Source organism: Malaclemys terrapin, chromosome 8, assembly GCF_027887155.1.
Source record: "Malaclemys terrapin pileata isolate rMalTer1 chromosome 8, rMalTer1.hap1, whole genome shotgun sequence".
NCBI lineage: Eukaryota > Metazoa > Chordata > Testudines > Emydidae > Malaclemys > Malaclemys terrapin.
The window spans coordinates 51,317,132-51,342,377 of record NC_071512.1 but is presented as its reverse complement, the minus strand read 5'-3'; the positions used below and the strand labels follow the sequence as shown (position 1 = coordinate 51,342,377).

Sequence of the window (25,246 nt, the reverse complement as noted above, 5' to 3'; positions counted from 1 at the left end):
AGGCACCAGCAACCCAAGCACGTGCTTGGGGCGGCACCATTCCAGGGGCGGCATTCCGGGAGGTTTTTTTTTTTTTTTTTGCTTCGGCAGTTGCGCTCTCTGAGGTTTGTTTTGGTTTTTTTGCTGGGGAGGGCGGGCAAAAACCTAGATCAAGTCCTGCCTGCCAGTACCTTCGCCTTCCCTAGCTGCTGCCCCAGCTCTAGGGTAAAGAGCCCCTCAGCCAACTCCAGCTACTACCCTGTTTCCCCGAAAATAAGACATCCTCCGAAAATAAGGCCTACTTACAGTTTTGCCTCTCATTGTAATATAAGGCATCCCCCCGATAATAAGACCTCCCCGATAATAAGGCATCCACCGATAATAAGGCATTTTTCATTTCTGAAAAATAAGACATCCCCTGAAAATAAGACCTAGCGCATCTTTGGGAGCAAAAATTAATATAAGACACTGTCTTATTTTCGGGGAAACAGGGTAGCAACTACCCCCTCGACTCCTCCTCCCTTCACCCTCCCTCGGCGAGATGCGCACGCGCCGCTCTTCTCCCCCACCCCCGCCGGCGGAACCCCATTCTCCACCGCAGACCGCGCGTGCGCGGTGGCCGCGGAGCGTCCCCTTCAGCCCCGCTCGGCCTGCTGTCTCCCGCAGTGGGCCTGTCAATAAAGATTGAACAAGGCCGGCTCCGCCGTAGGCCTGTGTTGACGCCGCTGGGGGGTGCCGATAAAGTTGCGCGCGCGGCCGCGGCTCCGGCGGGTGGGCGGTGCTTGCTTTGAACAAAACTTTATTGTTTCGTCGTGGTGGTGGCGGCTGCGCGCAGGATGCGCTAAGGCTTCCCCCGCCCGGCCTCGGCATGTCAGGCAGCCGGCAGCCGCCGCAGCAGCACCCCCCGGCCGGGCAGGGTGCCGCGGCCTCCGCCGTCACTTCGGCTTCATCGTCATCGGCACCGGGCTCCTGTTCCTCGTCCGCGGGCCTGGGGGGCCCCGCGCGGCCTGTGCTGGTGGCGGCCGCCGTCTCGGGCTCCGGGGCTGCGGCCTCTGGGCTTTCCCGGCTGGCGGGGGCGGCTAGGCCCGGCGGGAGCGGCGGCGGCGGCGGCTCCTCGTCTGGCGGCGGCGGCGGGAGCAGGAAGAGGCCGCTGCTGACCCCGCTCTGCAACGGGCTCCTCAACTCGTACGAGGACAAGAGCAACGACTTCGTGTGGTGAGTGCGGCCGGGCCGGGGGGCAGGAGCACGCACCTCCCCGCTGCTCCCTAGGCTGTCCTGGGGGGAGGGGCTGGTGATGGTGCGGGCGTTGGGGGAAGTTGAGGGGCGTTGATGGGTTTTCGGGGCAGCTGGGGTTTGGTTGGAGCGGGGGGCGGCGTTCTTGCCTCTTGCCCTTTGTATGCCTAACAAGACTCGGCAGGACTTTCCACCCACATCCACCTACAGAAGAAGATCTTTTCTCTTCTTCTCCGAGATGCCGCCTCTGCAGATCTCACTGACACCACAAATTAATGAATCCTGACCGAACAAATCATGGCGTTTTCACCTGATGCTCAGTACACTTGGGCCCTAGCAGGTGGTGGCCAGGAGCAGATTTCAGAGATACAAGTTTCCCTTTGGGAATATGCCTAACACTCAAAAATTCAGCCTTGGGCGGGTCACAGTAAGTGCCCAGCTGACCATATTTCAAGTTATAGGGAACTAGGGGAGAGACCTAGCCTACTATGGGAAAAAGTGTGTTAGTGTGTGCAGTATGTTTACACTGAATGCTTTATAAGAATAGTTGTGTTTTAAAATGGTTAGCTGGCTGTGTTTAACCATAACTTGACTTTAAACATGATTATCCTCTTCAGTGCTAGTGTTGTACATCGGGTGAGTTAATGTTTTCTAATACAATGTATTTTTGCTGTAGAGATAAGCCCTGAAAGAATGGGTCTTAGTGTGTTTGTAGATTACTTACAGGTGCAGTCCAGTCTTCTGGTTAACAAACTGGTAACCAGTATAGCGCACAAAGAACTGGTTGTATGTGGCAGTACTGTCTCACAGCACTTGAGACAAGCATTTTGCCTAGCTGAAGTTTCAAGGTGCTTAAGTACAGCATGTTGCAGTAGCGAACTGTTAAGTTACAATGGCAAAGATCACTGTGGTGCATCAGGAAAGAATGGTTTGCAACAAACTTTAGCTGGAAAAACTAAATGCCATGACTGCTACCTAAGCATCCAGAAAGAGTAATAGAGCCCTTTTCCCTACAAAATGTAAAACACATCGGCAAAGGTCAGTCATGTATCTCCAAGAGAGAGTGCGCTCACAGCTCTTGTACAGTGCCTAAATTCTTCCCCTTACATATTTGGCATTGCTTTCTTCTTACTTATGTTGAGCCATTTATAATTGCACATACGTGATGGATTTTAAGGAGAAAGAGTAATCACTGTGTCATCCTTTAGCAACTCTTGGTAGAGCCCTGTGCTGGTACAAAATTTGTATTCACGATCTGTAAAAATGGTCGGTGGATATTCACACCTGCAGGTATAAAACGGATTTGCATGGATTTGCAGGGCTCTATCTCTTGGACAGGAAAGAACCCACTGAAGAGTTCTCCTGTCCACTCCTATGAGATTCTGAAGAGGAGTCAACAATCTCTTGATCACTGGTATTGAAATATGCTGATAGAACTAACAAAATCAGCATGGACTTGTCTGTTTCTTGGAAGGTCAGTAACAATTGCACATGTATCAGACCAGTACCTAAAACCAGATCAGTAGGAAATGTGAACAGTGATGATAAAGGTGTACCTGCAGTTCTCCAAAAAAATTAGGTTAATTTGTAGTAGCAGGTTAAGCATTAACAATAAAATGGTTTCTTGAGGTAGTGCCTTGCTGTCACTGATGGCAATCTGCCTTTAAAAAAGAAAGCGTTAACAATTCCTATCATTAATAGGCCCCAAACTTTCCAGCTGGTCTCGATCAGCTACAAGAGGCAAAGTTTTAATTAACAGATGGATGAATGCAATGAAATATAACCAGACAATATGGGCGGGTGGTAATGCACCATTTTTAGAGTGGTAAATGTGATGGTGATGTATTGATGATGTATGTTGAAGGTTTAGGCTCTTCAGTGAAGTCAGGCTGGTGGACTGTTAATGATTTTTGTTGGGGGTGGCTGTTTACAAGACTGCTCTGTATAGCTGTTGGTATTTGGGTTTAAGATTTGGTGGAAGATATCTATTACTATGTGTGCTATAGTAGCGCACACAGGCTCCGATCAGGCTTAGGGGGCCCCATTGGGCTGGATGCTAGAGATACACATTGTAAGCTCCTCAGAGCGGCGATTGTCTTGCTAGCTAAATAGATAAGACAAGCAAAGGGTGGTACAAAGGAAGTATTATTGCTATTGTACAGATGGAGAACTGAAGCTATCGAGTGGGGTAATTATAATTTGAGAGAAGGGGCCACAGAGGTTGAGTGACTTGCTCAGTGAGTGTCAGTGTTAGTGGCAGAACTGGAGATGGAGTAGAATCCACATCTGTTAACTCCCACTCCCCTCCATACACTCAACAACATCAAGATTAAGGAGATGTGGTTGGATTGGGGCTTTGGATTGAGAAGGTTGGTGGGTGGGTTCAACTGGTGTGTTGACAACTTTTTGTGAGAAGTGGGATGGTTTGGTTGGAAGATAGCACTGTTGGGGTGGATGTTAGTGAGAGGAGATGGTTGGGAGATGACATTGTTGAGGAGTTGATGGCTGGGGGACATGATCCCCTACCTAGAGTACTTATGATCAGTTTAGGCACGGCACAGCACTAAATGTAGCAGGGAGAAAGAAGGTTAGAGGGAAGAGAGGTCAAAGGATACAACAATAAGGTGGCTTATTGGCTTGTTGAACTTGGCTTATTGTCATGGACTTCTGTGGGCAGTAGGTATTTCCCTAGCCTTTTTAACATTTATGAAATAATGTCATCCTCAAAACATAATTGCCCTGTCAATTAATTACAGTAACAACACTGAGATAATGCTATATCTGTGTGACACAGAGGTAAGAATCTAAACTGGATGACTCTCTTTGGAGTTGTGTATAATGTATGAAAACTCAAATGTGTGTGATTTCAGAGCCGTACATTTCAATTTAAATAAATCTTTGATTATGGCCAGCCTGAGAAGCAAAAATTTCCCATAAAGAAAAAACTCAAAAAAAAGAGACCCTTTCCAAAAGACAGTATGCTACAGGGAACAGTTGGCGATCCCTCTGCATGTGAACCATGAGTTGTAACAAAAGGTACACCTGCAAGATCTGTGGTAGCTTCTGTTGATACCAGGCTGAAGCTGAGAAATAGAGAAATGGGTTTGAGTGAATGGGATTTGCAAAGGTGCATGCAGAAATCATGCTTAATATTAGTGGTGTTTATGCCCATAACCTCTGTGCAGTACTTTAAAAATGCTTACTCAGCAGTGTGATTGCTAAGCTGCAATGCAAAGTTTGGCCTAGGTTGCTGGTTTGGATTGTGAAATATTTAGCAAACATTACATTGTTGGAGTATCTCTTGTGTACAAGTTGTAGTACATTTCAGCCAATATCTGGGGATACAAAGTGGAGAAAACTGTATACAGGATGAGCTTTTTGTGTTAGTGAATAGTATTCTCTAGTGCAGTACTATCAGGAGTTTACATCCCGTATTAACACAGAGAAGAAAGAGTGTTTAAATACAGGATAACAGTTCTATCAGGCTTTTTTCTCCTTGTCTATGGGGAAGTTGATGGGAAGAGGAAGTCTCTGATCATGGAGGATCTCCTCCCCTGACCTTGTGACACACTTTACTCTTTAGTACTCCTTTCTAGGCACCACATTAATTCTGAACAGGATGCTGGACAGAACTCTTTCCAGAATGGTGTCGTGTTGCTGCTGCTTTGGAGCAGAGCATGTTGCTTCTTCAGTGACTGTAATGTTTCATAGTAGTACTTGTTTCTGAGCTCTGAGAACAAACAGCAAGACTTGGGCATTGCTTATGCACTGAGTTTTGTTTGCAGACTTGAATTTTGGAAGCTCATTGCTTTGCTTATTGTCTTCCTTTCATTTGAAAAGTCAGGATTACAGGATGATAAACCTAATGATAAGAAAATATAAGCCGTTCACGAAGCTAATCCATTGTTACAGGCATACATGTATTAGTGGCCTAGTAGAATCTGCAGGATATTAGTACTGTGCTTTGTCAACAATAAACCTGACTGCGTACCTTCATCCCTTAACAGAGCTTGTGCTCATTGAGCTTAAGGTCTGCTGTGCCAGCTGTCTCTGCAGGGCTGGGGCAGCACACAGAGGGAACACACCCACACAGCCAAACATCTAACCACAGGAGTGTTCAGAAACCTGTTAATCCTAATGTCAGACATAGACCTGTCCATAGTAATTCAATTTGTAATGTGCTGTATTTGGGGAATGCATCCACAAACACTATACAGCTGGTGTAAAACTAAACAGCCCATTTGCTGACACAAAGATTGATAGAACTGCATCATCTATTACTGCACTGTCTGCCCATCAAAGACTGGATCAAGTTCTAAGGCCTGGTCTTGATCATTCCTGGTCCCAGCTTACTGAGAATCTTTATCTCATATACCACCTTCCCTTCTGAACTGATGACTTCATGAGTTGGCAATCCCCTTGGGCGACAAGAAACTCTCAACAGTTGGGGTAAGACTAGTATAAGTAGGAGACGATCCTGTTCAGAAGCCAGCACAATTCAGTCTGTGGAACTTCTTGCCAGAATCTCTGAGGATAAGAATATGACCATGTTTTGGACAAAATGCAAGACTCCTCTGTTTGACTTAGTTGCCTCATAGAGACAGTCGTTCATGTCTGTCTGTCTGTCTCTATTAAAAAAAAAAAAGTGTGTGTGTATAGTGTGACAAAGTTCCTCCTCTATCTTGGTGGGTCCTGCACTTATTGGTGGATTTTCTTGCCTCAGAGATTCACCATGTGGATTGGGGAACAGCCCAGAGACCTTCCCCTCTGGAAGAACCCACAGTCCAGGTCAGTTGGGAGGTTTGGGGGGAACCCGGGCTCGCCCTCTACTCCGGGTTCTAGCCCAGGGCTCTGTGGACTGCAGCTGTCTATAGGGCCTCCTGTAACAGCTGCATGACTGCTACAACTCCCTGGGCTACTTCCCCATGGCCTCCTCCAAACACCTTCCTTATTCTCACCACAGGACCTTCCTCCTGGTGTCTGATAAGGCTTGTGCTCCTCAGTCCTCCAGCAGCACACTCACACTCTCAGCTCCTTGCACCCAGCTCCTCACACTTGCACCTAGGGTTACCATATTTTAATTTTTAAAAAGGAGGACACACCATGGGGCCCTGGCCCCGCCACAACTCTGCCCCCTCCCCTGAACGCTCCGCCCCCTGCTCCTACCCCTCCCCTGCTTCCCGCGAATCAAATGTTCACGGGAAGCCTGAAACAGGGAGGCAGCAGGTGAGCTTGGGCGGGGGCGGGGTGCAGCGCGGCCCAGTCTGGCCGGTCCAGGCCAAGAGGCCCTGGCCCCGGCGTCGCCCGCCTGCCCGGCTCGGGGGCACTGGCCCCCGGCCCCGTGCCCGCACGCCCGGCCCCGTGCCCGCACGCCCGGCCCCGTGCCCGCACGCCCGGCCCCGTGCCCGCATTGCCGGCCCCAGCCCTGGCCGAGCACCGCCGGGCCCTCCCTCTCTATTTTCCCGGACATGTCCGGCTTTTTGGGCCTCAAATCCCTGTCCGGGGGGAAATCCCAAAAAGCCGGACAGGGATTTGAGGCCCAAAAAGCCGGACATGTCCGGGAAAATCCGGACGTATGGTAGCCCTACTCGCACCACAAACTGAAGTGAGCTCCTTTTAAAACCCAGGTGCACTGATTAGCCTGCCTTAATTGATTCTAGCAGCTTCTTAATTGGCTCCAGGTGTCCTAATTAGCCTGCCTGCCTTAACTGGTTCTAGCAGGTTCCTGATTACTCTAGTGCAGCCCCTGCTCTGGTCACTCAGAGAACAGAAAACTACTCATCCAGTGACCAGTATATTTGCCCTCTACCAGACTCCTGTACCCCACTGGTTTGGGTCTGTCACAATATATATAATAAAAATAAAAAGCTGTGCTCTGCTATTAAATGAAAGAAAAGAATAGAAGGACAAGTTAGAGAAACTGCAGTGGATTCTACCTGTTGCTATATAGGAAGAGACAGAAAAACTGTGTGTGTGTGTGTGTGTGTACACCACTTGCATAGAACACTTAAGATTTATAAAGGGTTGGATACCACGGTGATAGGTACAGTATAACAGTCTAGAAGAAGAAATTTTCAAAGCAGTATAAGGAATTTAGGGACATATCTTCCATCTGAGTTAGGTATTTAAAAGGTGTGTTTCTTAGAATACATTTGTAATGTTCTGTGCACTAGCTGAAAGACGATATATTTATTGTGATATGAACCTTCTACTGTTGAAGCACACGGGAAACCAGGTTTCAATAAGTACTGTACTATGACAAATGAAAACCTTCATTTGTCGTCCAGTTGAGATCTGCTCCCAACATTGAGTTGTCCAGAACTTCAAAGCAAGGCTTTGCATGATTCTGTATGGTCTTAGGCAGGGAATCATTTTATACTACATCCATGTGGTTTCCTGAGCCTTTTGGTTTCTTGCCTTTGTGATACTGGTGGTCCCATTGAAGTAATTGAATTAGGAAGTTTTAGCCTTTATTTGTAAGGTCAGCTAGGTAAACAAATACTATTTAGGACTTTGCTGTTCTATTTTTAAGCTTAGTTTAAGACATATTTTTGCATACCCACTTACATTTCAGGAAGCCAATGGTGACTGTGATAAGTATTAAAAGGTGCTAATCTAGTTTCTGCTTATAAAACAGTGAGCTCTGCTGGGGAGCAGTCTTTCAATAATGGAAATGTCAGCCTCCGTTAAGAATGATCTGTCACGTCATATGTGTGTTTTGCAGGATCTGACTGGTCTTTTCCTCAACTATTTTGGCTCTGCCATGTATCCAGTCAGACTGGTATGAAGAAGAATAATTTGGAGAACAGCACAATCTTGGATTGCTAGCATGTTAAGGGAAACTCTGAGTTAGCTCAACTCTGTATCATGTTACAGACCTTGGACACTGCACTTTCCAAACTCTGCACATTAGGGGCATACTGAAGGTGACTCTGTTCTCATGGTAGAAATGGTTTTATAAATGCATGTATTTAGAATCTCTTGTCTGGACATTACATTCCACGGACACTCTCTACTTTCATGCTAAGGAACATGGTATCAAGAAGAAAGTGAAGGTTTTTATTATTAATTATTTTATTTAAACAAACATGGGGAGCAACGAGTCTCGGAACCTCAAATAATTTCAAAACCTTGATTATTATTTTTAATTTTTAGTCTTTAATAATCTCTCCCTCTCTACTATTAATATATTCTTGTTGGCTAACTTTATTTTTATAATTCTTCTAAGATGAATAATGCCTTGACATTAAACGATTATTAGCTGCGAGACATTGGTTTCAACTCTGAAGTTGGATGCTAATCAAAATGAACAAAAACAATATGCAACCCAAAATGAACCTGCCACTTCATATTAAGGATACTCCATGCTACTTTCTCATTTCTTTTGTGGTTCTCATGCTAAGGAAGGGGCTAGATAGTCTGTAGTTTTGGTCCAAGCTGTTGGGGTTTTTTAAGTGTAGTGTTATGGCCCTCAAACTAAATTGTTCTGAATACATGATTCAGTTGCAGAATACTGAGAACCAGTGTAGTTTATATATTTAGATTCCATCTAGTTTTCAGGGCAATACTTGTCCAATCTGGGGAGGATAATTGACCCAGAGGAGTCTGTTACTTCCACTTCCATTTTCAGTGGGTTTAAGAAATTTGAGATGGACTGGGAGGCACTGTCCTCTTTCCTGCTTCAGGATGGATGAGATAAAACTGGGAGAAGATCCCACTACTCCTCTTGCATGGATGGTGGAAAGTGGGGATCAACGTGTGGGAAATTATTACCCATTTACACCATGCTGAATTGGAGAGAGTGGGGTGAAGAAAGAATCTGTTGTGTCAAACCCTACTTATTTCTGTCTGAGACTGGGTCCCCACCCCCCAAATACATTTTTCTGCAACAGGATAGGTATCTTTGACATGCAAAGATTTTGCTTTGTTGGCAAACCATGGGAGGATGCTTGTGAAGGGAGCACACCCTTGTTAGAGACTTACTGGCTGGAGACTAGCGTATTTTGCAGCCTCTCGAGTGATACTTATTTGTAAAGGTTCCTTAAAGTGTATTCATTTAACTGTTAACCTTGAAATTTGATATTAGTTGACACATGCATTAGATACAAAATTGTTGTAGACTTCCTATATGCTGCATCTTGCTAGACAACCATTCAGAATCTTAAAATTTGTGTATTCTATTGCTTGTCTTTTCTGTTGGGTGATAATCTGAGATGGGGATTACTTTCTTCTTAATTCCACTCTCATCTGGCCCCTTCAAACTGCTTTCAAACATACCACTGCCTCTCGTACTCGAGAAGCCCAAGACTTTCCTCACTTCCTTTTGTCTCCCCACTATTGCTCCATCTTCCTCCTTCTTTTCATGCTCATGGAGAGTGCCATTGATTCTCACAATCTTCACTTTCTCACCATCAACTTTTTGATGGTGATTTATAGATCCTCCCTTAGGGAATCTCCATTTATATATCCTCCCCTATGTCCTAATAAGGAAGAGAGGATGGAAGATAAAATACAGTCAAATGAAGAAAAGTCCCATTCAATTACATCATGTAATGGCAGGCAGCTAAAAAGTAACAAGGTTTTAAAATGCTTATTTACCAATGCTAGAAGTCTAAATAATAAGATGGGTGAACTAGAGTGCCTTGTATTAAATAAGGATATTGGTATAATAGGCTAGAATAGGAATGAGGTTAATTAATGGGACACAGTAATACCAGGGTACAAAATATATCGGAAGGACAGAACAGGTCGTGGTGGGGAGTGGCACTATATGTGGAAAAAGAGCATAAAAAGAAATGAAGTGAAAATCTTAATTGAAGCAAACTGTACCATAGAATCTCTACGGATAATAATTTCATGCTTTAATAAGAAGAATATAGCAGTAGGGATACATTACAGACCACCTGAACAGGATGGTGATAGTGACTATGAAATACTCAGGGAGATTAGAGAGGCTGCTAAAATAAAAAATTCAATAATAATGGGGGATTTCAGCTATCCCCATGTTGACCTGGTACATGTCACCTCAGAAAGGGATGCAGAGATAAAGTTTCTTGACACCCTAAATTACTGCTTCTTGGAGCAGCTAGTCCTGGTACCCATAAGGAGAGGCAATTCTTGATTCAATCCTAAGTGGAGCACAGGATCTGGTCCAAGAGATGAATATAACTGGACCGCTTGGTAATAGTGACCATAATATAATTAAATTTAACATCCCTGTGTCAGGGAAAACACCACAGCGGCCCAACACTGTAGCGTTTAATTCCAGAAAGGGGAACTACACAAAAATGAGGAGGTCACTTAAACAGAAATTAAAAGGTACAGTGTCAAAAGTGAAATCCTTGTAAGCTGCATGGAAACTTTTTAAAGACACCATAATAGAGGCTCAACTTAAATGTATTCCCCAAATTAAAAAAACATAATAAGAGACCCAAAAAAGAGCCACTGTGGCTAAGCAACAAAGTAAAAGAAGCAGTGAGGCAAAAAGATATCCTTTAAAAAGTGGAAGTTAAATTCTAGTGAAGAAAATAGAAAGGAGCATAAACTCTGGCAAATGAAGTGTAAAAATATAATTAGGAAGGCCAAAAAAGAATTTGAAGCTAGCCAAAGACTCAAAAAGTAATAGCCTCTATATAAATCCATGGTACACCCACATCTTGACTACTGCGTGCAGATGTGGTCGCCCCATCTCAAAAAAGATATATTGGACTTGGAAAAGTTTCAGAAAAAGGCAACAAAAATGATTAGGGGTCTGGAACGGCTGCTGTATGAGGAGAGATTAATAAGATTGGGACTTTTCAGACTGGAAAAGAAACGACTAAGGGGGATATGATAGCGGTCTATAAAATCATGACTGGTGTGGAGAAAGTAAATAAGGAAATGTTATTTACTCCTTTTCATAACACAAGAACTGGGGGTCACCAAATGAAATTAATAGGCAGCAGGTTTAAAACAAACAAAAGGAAGTATCTTTTTACACAACGCACAGTCAACCTGTGGAACTCCTTGCCAGAGGATGTTGTAAAGGCCAAGACTATAAGAGGGTTCAAAAAAGAACTAGATAAATTCATGGAGGATAGGTCCATGATTGGGTTATTAGCCAGAGTGGGCAGGGATGGTGTCCCTAGCCTCTGTTTGCCAGAAGCTGGGAATGGATGATGGGGGATGTAATCATCAAGTGATCCCTGTTCTGTTCATTCCTCCTGGGGCACATGGCATTGGCCACTGTCAGAAGATAGGATACTGGTCTGGATGGACCTTTGGTCTGACCCAGTATGGCAGTTCTTATGTTCTTAATCCTTTACAGTCTGTTTTAACCCTTTCTGCTCTGCTGAGACTACACTATCTAAAACACTAATGTCCTCTTTCTGCGTAAATCCAAAAGCCTTAATTCCATCCCCATCTCTTTGACCTGTCCAGTGCTTTTAACACCCTCAACTATTCCATTTTCCTTAATTTCTTTTTCCTTTGGGCTTTCACAATTCCATGGTTGACTGGTCTTCAGTGGTTATTTCACCTCTTCCTACTCTCTGCTAATGCCATGCAAGGTTCCATCAGCAGCTTCTTTCTGCTTTTATTCCTTTTTGTCCCTGTCTCATGCTTGCAGTCCCATCTCTGTGCTGATTATTCCAAAGTCTAATTCTTACCCCTCTGTTAATATCAAATTCTTTTTGACATGTCCTGCTGTCAGTTTAGAGTTTTAGCAAAACTAGAGCTTCCCTTCTTTTTTTTTGTTTTTTGTCATCCCTGTTCTCCTGTCCTACAATTTTGGACTCATCCTCATGACAGTCTTGTGCAGTAACTGAGCAGTGTAAAAAGAATCAGGTTTTTGACTTTGAAACTGTTTAAGACTTAGCATTGCTTGTCAGGAGGTTCTTTCTCTCTTTTTAAATGGCTTGTTATAAAGGTTCTGTAATTGTGTCTGAGGTTGTTTGTAACTGCTGAAAGCTCTGTGATCAGACATTGTCCTGGTTTCTAATTGTAGTAAATCGTAGATTTCACAACATCTTTCAGTGTTCACAGAATAACTGTTGAGTGTCCATTTGATCTTTAAATTGCCATGGTGCTGTTGCTGTCTTTTTTTTAATCCCTTTTACAAACACAAAATATTCCCTCTTAATGATTGGATGGCTGCATTGAACTTTTTAACTATTTTTTTTCTTGTTTGCTTTTCTTACACTTAAAAAGGCACCATTTTATTTTTACTTGTAGCCCCATCTGTTTTGATATGATTGAAGAAGCATACATGACGAAATGTGGACACAGTTTCTGGTAAGATATTATGTTAAGCAAAATGTCCGTTGATCATCCTGTAAATACTTTCATTATAGTGTGGTTAGAGATTGATTTGCACTGACACTTGGAACTTAATGTTGTTTCTTCATCATTTTGTTTTCCTGCTTAACCCATGTTGATTGACTGAATTAATGGGTAAAAACAGGATTTAAAATTGAAACCTACTAGTCAGAGGGCTAAGGCTAAGTGGCCAGAGTGAAAAATATTTGTGCTACCACATCACTTGTAACTTAAAGCACTTGTATATTGTTTATAGTATACTGTACTTATAGATAAAATATTGACTGTCAACTTTCTATTTAGTAAAGTTTTAAAAATTGTCAAGGATATGATTTTGTTAACGAACTCCTTTTTGAGGGGAGAATTTACTTGTCACTCTTGAAACCAGGGCACTCCCCCTTCCCTTGTCTTCAAATATCTGTTTTTTGAAAAGTTTTACTAGGAATTGCCATATTGGATCATACTCAACATCTGTCGACTGCAGTAACCTGTCTCCTGCAGTGGGTAGGGCTAGGTGCTTCAGAGGAGGGCGGAAGAATCCTGCAGAAGGCAGATGTGTTATAATTTGCCCACCGCATTAATCCTCCTTAATGATCTGATAGTTAGAGATCAGCTTGAAGCATAAAGCTTAATATCACATTTGCATTTTACATAAAGTTAGAATAGAAAACTCTTGTGAGTTTTATCATTCTTTTGGTACATCAACTGATCTTTTAGTAACACTTAACACTACACTCATCCTACAGATTAAGTTTTGTAGTGTGGAATATACTTCTCCCCTGCAGTATTATGCTTCCAGGAGAAGTAGCTGCTGACTTCTACAACTACGTGCCGTATGCAGCATGTTGTGCTTGTTGCAAGTCCTTTGAAGTGTCCATGATACAGCACCAATCCAATAATATCAGTCCATTGTTCCAGTCGCTGATCTGAGGAGTGAGATACTAAAATAGTAATGTTACAGAGATGGATGATTGTCCTTGACAGCAAGGTGCACTGTCTGATTAGTGTGTCCCTGGGTTTCCTAGCAGTGAAGCAGAAAGCCCCTTATGGCGTGACATTTATTAATCCACTCTGCTGGAAGGAAGTGGGAGAAACTGAGACCAAAGATGCTTTGTCTGTGTTTCATTTAAAGTTACTGTCGGTGCCAGACAATCCTTTAGTCCAGGGATAATGCCGTTTACTAAGTTTTTTTTACAATTCTGGCAAAGTTACTTTATACAGACTCCAGACACCGCTATCATGTACCAGGCTTACAAAAGTGGTAAAAGCTGCCAGAGCATTTATTGACTTCAGATGTAAGATATGGGTCTCCTGGTGGGCAAAGATACTTAGTGTATTACATACTGTCCTTCAACCTGATGTATATGCTGAGTGATGCTTCCTTAACCCAAGGCAGAAACATGATTGTGGCCTATCCAAGTTTTGGATATGAAGCTTTAAATTGCCCTTTTGCTTTAGGACATTACTAGTTAATATTGGAACATTCTGATATCACTCCCTTCTAGATATAGCTTTGTGCTCCATTTACAGTTGTTATCTAACAGGGCATATGGAGCACCTCATCAAGTGCTGATATTTCTGCTGTTATCTGTACTACACTTTCATTGTGCTTTTTTCCTCATGGCCTCTAACTTGTTTTCTTTCTTTCTTTCCTTGAATAGCTATAAATGTATTCATCAGAGTCTGGAAGATAACAACAGATGCCCCAAATGTAACTATGTGGTTGATAACATAGACCATCTTTACCCCAACTTTTTAGGTGAGTCTTAGGCTTAATTGTTTGAACTAGAAACACTGTCTCAGGATAAGAGTTTAGCAGTAAAGACAGCCTTGCAAAATTGTCCTGTAAACTTACAATTCTAGGTACAAAATCTACTCATCAGCCCTCATGCTTGTGACTATATCCGGTGGGGTGGGGCAGGTGGTGTAAATTCACATAGCACCCCTGATGTCAATGGAGCGATGCCAATTTACATTAGGGGAGGATCTGGCCCATTGTTATTGGTCTTCTATAAGAAGCAAAATGAAGACCATAGATTAAATCTTTATGAACTGATTTTACTCTACCTCTTACACCATATTTTAGACTATAAGATATTTACAAGGTGCAGTCATAAGATACTAGACTATGTGTGATACAATTTTACTTGGGGTTTAGACTTGGGTTTCATGTGCCATGAGGCGCCATATGGCATGTATATCTTAATTTTCCCATGTATTTCTATCCTAATGAATAAAAATTGAAAGATTGAGGCAAGGGAAGGAAGAAAGTTGGACTAGGAAATATTGAGAAATACATAAACTTTAGTAGTTTTGTGGGTTGAGCTGATATTTTAATCTTAAGTAAAATAACAAATGAAAGGTCACAGTGACATGAAAACTTTTCAAAAGCAATTATCTCTAATCCAAAATGTATTATTTTAAAAAATAAAGGACAATTCCTTCCCTTCCTCAGTAAGGGTTGGAACCTAGAATGATGGACTGAGAATTCTTAATCATGGAACTAGTCTGTGTCGGGAGTAAAGAAGGAAACTATAGTTACAAAACTTTACAAAAGAGAGGCAAATGCATTTGGATCTGAATGGAATACCCTATATAAGGGCTTGTTTACACAGGAAAAAAATCCTGCCGTGGCTAGCACATGCTAGTTACTCTGCACTATTTCCCTGTGCGGACACTCTTACCATGCACTGAGTGCCTTTGAGCACATTAGGTTAATGCACTTTGGAAGTGCATTAAGTTAAACTGGCTGAGGGCTATATTAGTGCACAGTAAATATGTCCACATGGTGAGTTAGTGCAGGGTAGCTAGTGCAATTTAAATTCACACCCAAACTTACTGCACACTAATTTCCTCATGTAGACAAGCTGTAAGGCCTTTGTTCTGCAGGTTATATTTAGAGGGTGAACCCCTATGACCCCCACGGAGCTCCACTGAATTCTTTCAGAAAAATACAACAATTGCAATTGGGTGTTTGAGATTATTTAAAATCTTCTGTTCTATTTTTTCATGCCTTGATGTTTCATTCAAACTTTATCTTCCTGATTCACATTGACTCTCCAATATTTATGCAGCTGTGCACCTATATAAATCGTATTTCTGAGATTCTCCCCCCTCTAAGAATGTGGAAAGAAACATTCCTATTTAGAAAGTGCTCCTGTGCATGCACAAACTTCCTTTGTTACAATTACAGACTGAAATGTGGAAATAGTTTTTTGGCCATTAAAGTGAGAGAGTGAACGACTCTGATATATAAACTTTTCTTTGATAAAGCTTTTTGAGGATTTTAAAGGAGCTTGAAAGAAACGGGCTTGTTGGGTGTATGGGGAACAGGGGTTGTTAGTCAAAGAGTGAGTAGGGGGAGATTATTTTTTGGTATAATTTTGTTTCACAAATTGATTTAAATATTTAAAGAATATGTTAGAAGCTAGTTGTTGTTTGGGGGCTTTTAACATTTTTTTGGCCTGTTTGATGCTATTTGCTAATCTGCAGTGAATCAGTTACCACTTCATCTCTTTCACTCTTTTCTGATTGTACTTTACCCAGAGCTGAAACAATTAGTCTAATTAAACGATCATAGTAATTTAGAAAGATGACCTAAAGAAGTTTTGGGAGCTACATCTGTCCCTTACTCCTGGTCCTGTTGTGTTTGTGTTTTTAAGGAAAAGTCTCTCCCATATTGCTATAGGAAAGACAAGAGAGAAAGTGAGTAGGTAGGGCGAATCAGTGAAACTGCTTGTAGATAACATTGTCAAATGTTCCCAGTGATCTGAAAAAATATTTTTCTCTAATCTTTCAATTAGGTTAATCTTGTTGTTACAATTAACACTTAGTGGGTAAAACAGTCTTCAAGCAGAGTTACCCACCCATCTCTTGCCTTAACATGGTGTTTTCTTTCTGATTGTTAGTGAATGAGCTCATCCTCAAACAGAAGCAAAGATTTGAGGAAAAGCGATTAAAACTGGACCATTCAGTGAGTAGCACCGTATGTTTCAACTCTTCTTACTTTGGTTTTATTAATGGTCTTGGATGGGAATTGCTGCATAGCCTAGGTTAATGCAGGACAAATCTCACTATTTATGTGAAGGGAAGAGTTTACTTTGAGGGGAATAAACCTATATCAGTAGCTTTGGATCACAGCAGCCATGTTAATTCTGGCTGTTCCTTCCTTCTCTGCCTTCCATCATGAATGTAGAAGCAAGCAGTTGTCCTACTTTAGATGTCATCAGACATACTTAATAGTAGGGCTGTTGATTAATCGCGGTTAACTCACACGATTTAACTAAAAAAAAATAATCCGTTTTAATCACACTGTTAAACAATAGAATACCAATTGAAATATATTAAATAGTTTGGATGCTTTTGTACATTTTCAAATATTTGATTTCCGTTTACAACACAGAATACAAAGTGTATGGTGCTCACTTTATATTTTTTATTATGAATATTTGCACTGTAAAAATGATAAAAGAAATAGTATTTTTCAGTTCACCTCATACAAGTACTGTAGTGCAATCTCTTTATCGTGAGAGTGCAACTTACAAATGCAGATTTTTTGTTTTGTTTTTGAGTGCAATTATATAACAATGTGAAACTTTAGAGCCTACATGTCCACTCAGTCCTTTCTTGTTCAGCTAATTGCTCAGGTGGGGAGCATGTTTTCAGAAGTCTTAAAAGAGCAACAGTCCGATGCGGAAACTACAGAACCCGAATCACCAAAAAAGAAAATCAACCTTTTGTGGGTCGCATCTTACTCGGACGATGAAAATGAACATGTGTCAGTCCGCACTGCTTTGGATTGTTATTGAGCAGAACCTGTCATCAGCATGGAAGCATGTCCTCTGGAATGGTGGTTGAAGCATGAAGGGACATCTGGCATGTAAATATCTTGTCATGCCAGCTACAACAGTGCCATGCAACGCCTGTTCTCATTTTCAGGTGATGTAAACAAGAAGCGGGAAGCATTATCTCCCATAAATGTAAACAAACTTGTTTGAGTGTTTGGCTGAACAAGAAGTGGGACTGAGTGGGCATGTAGGCTCTAAAGTTTTACATTGTTTTGTTTTTGAATGCAGTTTTTTTTTACATAATTCTACATTTGTAAGTTCAACTTTCAAGATAAAAAGGTCAGTATGCAACAGATTGGGTAACTCCAGTTAAAGTAACAAACAGTTCAATTTAAACACAATACTGGATTAATTTTAATTTGGGGGGAGGAAGTATTTAACTACGAAGAGATTAAGTGAGTACAAGTGTAAGGCATTAAAGTCAGAAATGGCTACAAGAGAAATAAAGATAATACTCTTTCTAGTAACTAAACTTAACAAACTAAACTTGATTCAAGGTAAAATCCTTACCACATGTTCCCAGTAACCTGCTGATCAAATTCTCAAGTCAGGATGTTCCTTTCCCCCTCCCCTCCCCAAATCAAAAGGCTGGTTCCTTTGTTGTATTAGGTGGGGGGGAAAAAAGGAGAGGGAGAGATGTGTTTTTGCCCCTCATTGCTGTAATCCAGTCACCCTTTGTAGTGGATTCTTCTGAGGATTACCCCCAAAGCAAAATTTATTTAAACCGTAAAGAATGTGATGTGGAGTCTGGGGGTGAAGGTGGCCCCATGCTTGCTCTTCTTCCCTGTGTATGCTGAAATGTAGATTTGCCTTGCCTCCTTCTTGCTGTTTTAGGGACCCTGTTTCCTAATCAGTGTTAATTGAGGTAAACACGTATTTCTTTGTTTAGGACAGACTTGTTTAATCACTCCTGCCTAGTCAGGGCTGTCTCAGTTGAACATGTGCTACCAACATCATGCAGGGGGAATTCTTAACTTTACATATAATGTTACTACATACATTTCACAATGATATTGGCCAATGAGTTATTTTTCAAATGACACCTCACAAAGCATATTTTGTACAAAGTTTATTACACTGTGTATGTTATGAATACAGGGGTGCATTTAGTCAGAATCTCTCTCCTCTTATTTTCCCTTAGGAATTTGTCCTGCTCCCTATTGATAGCACACTTATGAGAAACACACCACTAGGTTCTTCTATGATACAGATAACTATCATGGAAACTTACTGTCATGAGTGTATTCCAAAAATACTCATGTTTACATTTTGGCAGCAAATAAAAATACCTACTAGACACTTGTATACTAACAAACTTTATGTATGTTTGCTTTCTTTGTTCTAAATTTGCATTTTCAATGTTGAGAAGAAATTCAAGTTGCATTTAAAAAAAAATAAAAGTGAAACCTGCACTACAGAAACCTGTAGGGAGTTCTTGCTTAATTAAAAGACCATGTTGAAGTATCCCCAAGTCTTCCTGTCCAGTTGAATTGGACCTTCAGCTAAAAGCACCTGTACTAGCTAACCGATTTTGCCCAATTTTGCCCAGTCCCTTTAATAATTGTTTAAAGCAAGTATAATAATGTATACCATAAGCAAATCTGGCATCTTTATCCATGCTACATGTGAATCATGCACCTCAAGGAGCTGACTTATTTCTTTAAAAATGTGTATTCCTCATTTTATTGGAATGTTTTCCCTAAATTTGCTTATTCAGCCTGATGTATCCATTTAGCAATGTGGAGATTATTTTTGATTTCTGCAGAATTCTGTTTTCCTCTAAGCCTAGACCTTCTTATAATTACACCTCTACCCCTATATAACGCGACTCGCTATAACACTAATTCGGATATAACGCGGTAAAGCGGCGCTCCGGGGGGCGGGGCTGCACGCTCCGGCTGATCAAAGCAAGTTCAATATAACGCGGTTTCACCTATAACACGGTAAGATTTTTTTGGCTCCCAAGGACAGCGTTATATTGGGGTAGAGGTGTATACCCTTTTTTAAGGTCTCCTCAAATAAAAATTCTTGGATCTTCAAAGATATCACTAATTTTAAATTTACAAGTATTCTGAAATATTTTGTCCAAAATAAACTTTGCATAGGGCAATGTCAAATGAGAAAAAAATGTTTTCTGTAACTCCAACATTTATTCTGTTCTTCCTGTTTTTTTCCATTCTTACTGGAATCCAGCATGTGTTAGAAGATATTTCATGTTGTATTAGTTTGTTTCAAATCAAATGGACTTGTTTTAATATTATATAACTTTTTCCAGTAGCTTAGTGCCAGATTAAAATTGAGATCTTTTGTATTCATGATTTCCTTAAACTATCTACTAAGCATTTTATAAAAGGAAATACAGTTGTATGTGGATGACACAAATTTTTTTTCTTATGGCTAAAATTTTTGGGTTGAGCAGGTTATTTACAACACTTCTAATTTAAATGTAGTTTGTTTGACTTTCTGAGGTGTAAGTATTGTCAACTTATTTCTAAACCAACATTTTTGATTGTTGAAATACTTAAAAATTATTTCTCACGTCAGTTAAATGCACTCTAAGATTTTTTTTTTATTAATTTGAAAACTGGATTGTCCCATATAGAAATAGTTATATGTAGAAATGGATTAACCACAGTGTAAAGAATTGTTGCTGCTGTCCAAATTGCCCTAATTATTAAAATATGGCTGACTTAAAAGTGCTGAAATAGGATCTTGTTTATCTCACACACATACCCTCTCCTAACCCTACAAGCCACCTATTAGGAGTTATTTCAACTTTTTCTATTATATTAAAATCTAATGTGTTTCAGCATGAGAGACTTGTGAAGGAAAAATGGAATCTATCACTTCAGAAATGAACATCTTGAAATGAAAATGTGCTTTTCTTTACTTGATAAATGTAGTATATTCTTGTTACATTACTCATACTTGGTGCTGTAACGCACACATGCCATAGCAAAACAATAAACTTTTTGCTTATCCACAATATTGGGTTGTTTACCGCTTTTATCCCCAGTCCTGTGAACGCATATGCTTAACTGAAAATGCGTGAGTAGTCCATAAATGAAAATCGGAGAACTTTCACCAATCTCTTAGATCCTGCAGTGTAATAAAACATCTTGAATTATCGAGTCAGATAGTCCTATCTAGGTCAGTTTTTATCTGGTTTTGTTTCTTAGTGAGAGCTAAAGATATTTCTCTACTTGTTTTGCCAATTCCTGAAGTTAATAATAGCACCAGACTTGTGGTAAACACAGGTTGTTACCCAGGTTCTTTCAAGAAATAAATCAGGAGACATGGCCATCCGACCGATAGATGGCTGGCACAAACAGGACAACACGAGTGCTTTCACTTAAAGCTAAACTTTACTTAGACTCAAGCACTTACACACGCAACAAGATTAGTAAAACACCCCCAACCCTTGATAATTACCAAAGCTGAGTGTGGCTCTTGAGGTGCACAGGGGCAGCCCGTCTGCCGGTGGGGAACACAAGATGCATCCAGAGGGAGAGACCAGTCCTGAAGAGTCGCCACATGAGTCCCCCATCTCAAGCTTTTTCCCCTTATTTATACGTTAGTAATAGAATGACATGTCCCTTAAAGAAAACTTGTTAAGCAAGCAGTTCCAATGGGCAAGCAAGAGGTTCCTTCTGATTATTGATTAACCAGGTGTGGGTTTTTCTAGAGCTTGCAGCCTTGAGACCCCAATAGACATTCCTGGGGGTACATCCTGCTCTTTTAAAGTGCATGTATCAGCAACTTCAACACAATTCTTATCAGGAAGGATGCGGGGTCAAGCTGCCCTTTCTGAGGCACCCTAACCCCCCCCCCCTCCCCTCCTGCCTTGGTCAAGCTGCATGGCCACTTTACAGCCTGCTGACTAGGTTGCTTTTTAACAATAAGCCATAGTGGTTTTAGGCACTTTCCTGGTTTGTCAAAGTCTCCCCGTACAAGGTCTACCTTACAGCTCTACCCTAGCATAGGGTAGTTCATCAAACTGCTTCCCCTACAAGATAAGTTGTTGCTGGGGTATGATACATCACAGGATAAATAACTGTTTCCTATACCTTTTGGGGAATTCTTCTTTTTGAAAACTACTTTGTGTACTTTACAAAGGATGAAATACTGCAATACTGGTTTAAATATCTTATGTCAAATAACTCTGACTGGTATTTACCTTCTCTTCCTCTGCTCTCTTGTCCTTTTTTTAGAATGGACACAGATGGCAGATATTTCAAGACTTATTGGGAACTGATCAAGATAACCTTGACTTGGCCAATGTTAACTTGATGTTGGAGCTGCTTGTGCAAAAGAAGAAGCAGTTGGAGGCAGTAAGGAGCTTTTCTTGTCTTATTTCATTTACTAATAAATTGTGATTAATCACAGGCATCTTCCTTCCAAAAAGATTTCCTTGTTTCTGCAATGGAATCATAATGCAGAATTAATCTTAGGGTTTTCTATAGGATCCCATTGCTCTAGTATTGAGCGCTTCTCCATCTCACTGACTTTCATGACAGCAACCTATGTCCAGTATTGGAGTATGATGCAATAAACATTTATTTATGATCTCACTTGAGGCAGGATCATGCTGAAGGGAAAGCTGAGAGAAAATTTCAGTGGGAAAGGGAATACAGCAAGTGGCAGTTAGAGTACACTGTCTTTCTTTGATATAATTAGACATTTGCTAAGTGAACATTTCACTTGAAAGTATGTAAAATTTGAGGATCTAACTAAACAATCCCCCTATAAGGGGGAGTTCCATATGTTTACTAATTTATTTGCACTTGAAGGAGTTACTGTGAAACATGAGATTTTTAGCTCTTATAGCTCCCAATGTGAAGCCAAGAGAATTTGAGTGATCAGCATCTCTGAAAATCAGGACCTTTTTTTATGCTTAAAGGAAAACTGTAGTTGTCTTGTGTATCATAGCAGTATGAATGTTTATAAGATACAAAGCAGTCTGTCACTATGAATAAACTGAAGTCTTTGTTTTTGTATAATGTTATAATTGGTATTTGAGTATAATTCTGGAACTGGCTATCTTGCTGGAAAATGATCAGCTGAAACTAACAATGTGTTAGGAGACAGGCCTAATGCAACCCAGTCGATGAAGAAGTGTGTGTATAAGAGGGGAAGTGGTCTAATATTGGATGTGGAATTAGCTGGCAGTTGATACATGGATGGGCAGACTTTATGCTAGTGGTATGTACATTAGAACAATAATTTTTGATTAAGAACTCTTGGAGGCTTTCAGGATCAATTAAGTCATAATCTTTTTGCTCGGTTCCGGTGGGGAAACGAAATACACTAAAGTAAAATCCCTTTTACATTTCTGGTAACAAAATTGCTATATTAAATGTAAAAGAGGTCTTTTAATCAGATTGTGTGGGGATTTACACGTATACTTTCCTGTGTGTAGAGGACAGACCCCTTGGGGGTATTGTTTAAAGTTCTCCATTGGGCTGGGGTCAGACTTCATAGTAAATCTGTTTTCTTCTGGAAGTCTTGGAGTGAAACACATCAGGTTATCACCACAAATATGACTGAGCAGAGAGCTTTGAAATGGAGAGCTGATATCCTGTTCAGTTATAAGACTATCATCTTCAGAATAGAAGCATCATATAGGTGTTGGAATAGTAATGCTTCACTTACACTTTTGGAGGTACCCATTCCGATGTAAAAACTGAAAGTGTTCCTCTGTAAATTTTACCTACTTCCTTTTCTGGTTATTATGAAACCATCTTACAATAGCGAAAGAACCAGACCAGAAAAGTAGTTTATCCCATCCTTCTCAATTGTTTTTCCCCATAATGGATCCCTGATGCCCTTTCCCCTGGCCCACCTTTGAGCTACTGTAAATGAGTTTTTCTAAGATCTGTGCAAATGGCTCTTCCATATGGCAGTCCCGTATTAGTGCTGCACTGATGTTAGGAGTAGAGAGAGAGAATCTACGTTCCTGTTTCCTTCTTGCCGCCTCAAGGTTCTGGTCATTGCAAAGAAAAACGTAAAGAATTAATTTATTTGGGAAACGGAAACACCTCTTTCCCTTTCCCAAAATAGTTAATCTTCACTAGCAAATTTATTTTCTGTTACAGAAGCTCTTTTTGTGCTTTGTGAAATGTTCATTTGGGGAAAGGGTTGTCATTTTCTGAAACCAAATTATTCCACTTGAGCATGTTGATTGATTAGAGGTGAAAGCTCAAGATCTGCCAACAGTGGAAGATGAGCAACCTTTGTTCCAAAAGGGTCTGAAATCACTCCAAGTGGGATGAGAGTGAAAAATGTGTTTGCCTATTAACCACTTGTAATACACAAAAGGAGAATATTTGTGTAATCTAATGTAAAACTTTGCCATGTGCCAACCAGAACTTTGAAACCTAGAAGCAAAGCAAAACCACCTTACTTGTAATTGTGACTTAATGTGCTGCTCCTGTCCCCTACTTCTAAATGAAAGTGATTTGTTTCCATGCCTGCTGTGAATTATGCATTAAATTTATCTACCTTTTCTCTTTAAATTTAATTTTCTGTTACAGGAGTCCCATGCTGCCCAACTACAGATCCTTATGGAATTCCTCAAGGTTGCCAGGAGAAATAAAAGAGAGGTAGCAGATTTTGTTTGTTTTAGCTACTGGGTGAGGCTTTTTTTTTTAAAGAAGGAAAATAGGTCAGCCTGAAATGATCTCCTCACTGCGAAGAAAATTCTCAGCTGCCCAGGGATATTTGAAATACCTCTACCCTGATATAACACAACCCGATATAACACGAATTTGGATATAACGCGGTAAAGCAGTGCTCGGGGGGGGGGGCTGCGCACTCCAGTGGATCAAAGCAAGTTCGACATAATGTGGTTTCACCTATAACGCTGTAAGATTTTTTTTTTTTTTTTTTTTTTTGGCTCCAGAGGACAGCGTTATATCGGGGTAGAGGTGTACCTGGATTTCAAGGAGAATAGATCAGTTTAAATACAACAGCTTTGGTCTTTAACCTACATTGCCTTTTTGTTTCATATTGTGGTTTGCATACGTGTAGAGAGGGGAAATTGTAAACGAAAGAGTCCGTGCTGGCAACTTGTGGCAAATTCTTGAAACAAGATGCAAGTGTGAGGGGAAAATGGAAAGTGAGAGAGTGAAGGCTGGTAGGCACCTTTTTAAAATTGTTTTCAAAATGTATCAAAAATGTCAATGTTTTCAGGATCTGGAAGAACGTTAATTTCACTCAGTCACAGTACCAAATGGGGATAAGTTACAAAAATCAGTAAGAACAAAGAATTAATATAAAGGCACTCAGGATGGTGTTTTTTTTTTTTAAATGGGCAGAAAATAACAAAATGAGATTAAAATAGGAAAAATAAAAGGAAGGTAATACAGCACAGAAAAAATCCAAAACACGAATAATCAAAAGTGTGGGAAGAGGGACTTAGAAAGTAATAATACAAAAATGGAACAAGAGACATGGAGGTGCTGGTGGATAGAAAACTGGCTCTTCTACCAACATACAGCATTACAAACTCGTATTTCATGTGGATTCTCCCTCCCTTTTTGGGGGGGAGAGAGTTGATGTGTAGGTATCATGTCCAAAACCATGGAAGTGGTGGTTCCATTTGTAATGAAACTGCACCTGGAATATTATACAATGCTGCAAACCTTAGTATCAGAAATATACCAACCAATTGGAAAGAATTGCAATAAAAAGTCTCCAAAATGCCTGGGGATCTGGAGGGGCTGATTTTTTGATTAAAGATTTAATGTGAACATGTATAGCTTTGCTGTTTGACTAGTGAGGGGGGCAACAAGAGTGTAAGCCTAAAGTATTTGCAGGCTGTAAATACCAATGATAGTAGAGGAACTGTCCAGAGTGGCCAAGCAAGTTATAAAGCCTGATCCAAAGCCCAT

The 25,246-nt window shown here is 40.8% G+C and overlaps 1 protein-coding gene across 2 annotated transcripts in view; it reads left to right on the top strand.

Annotated features, from left to right (window-relative positions):
* Positions 1-635: 635 nt before the first annotated feature.
* COP1 (COP1 E3 ubiquitin ligase) overlaps positions 636-25,246 on the top strand; it is a 210,664-nt gene continuing 186,053 nt past the window's right edge. Inside the window, exons 1-6 of one of the 2 annotated variants that reach the window (XM_054037628.1) lie at positions 636-1,194; positions 12,424-12,483; positions 14,169-14,266; positions 16,416-16,492; positions 21,566-21,685; positions 23,888-23,956. In XM_054037628.1, the coding sequence (XP_053893603.1) occupies positions 848-1,194; positions 12,424-12,483; positions 14,169-14,266; positions 16,416-16,492; positions 21,566-21,685; positions 23,888-23,956 (771 nt within the window). In that variant the 5' untranslated portion in view covers positions 636-847. The remainder of the gene's footprint in view (positions 1,195-12,423; positions 12,484-14,168; positions 14,267-16,415; positions 16,493-21,565; positions 21,686-23,887; positions 23,957-25,246) is intronic. The other variant, XM_054037629.1, reaches the window with a different exon arrangement.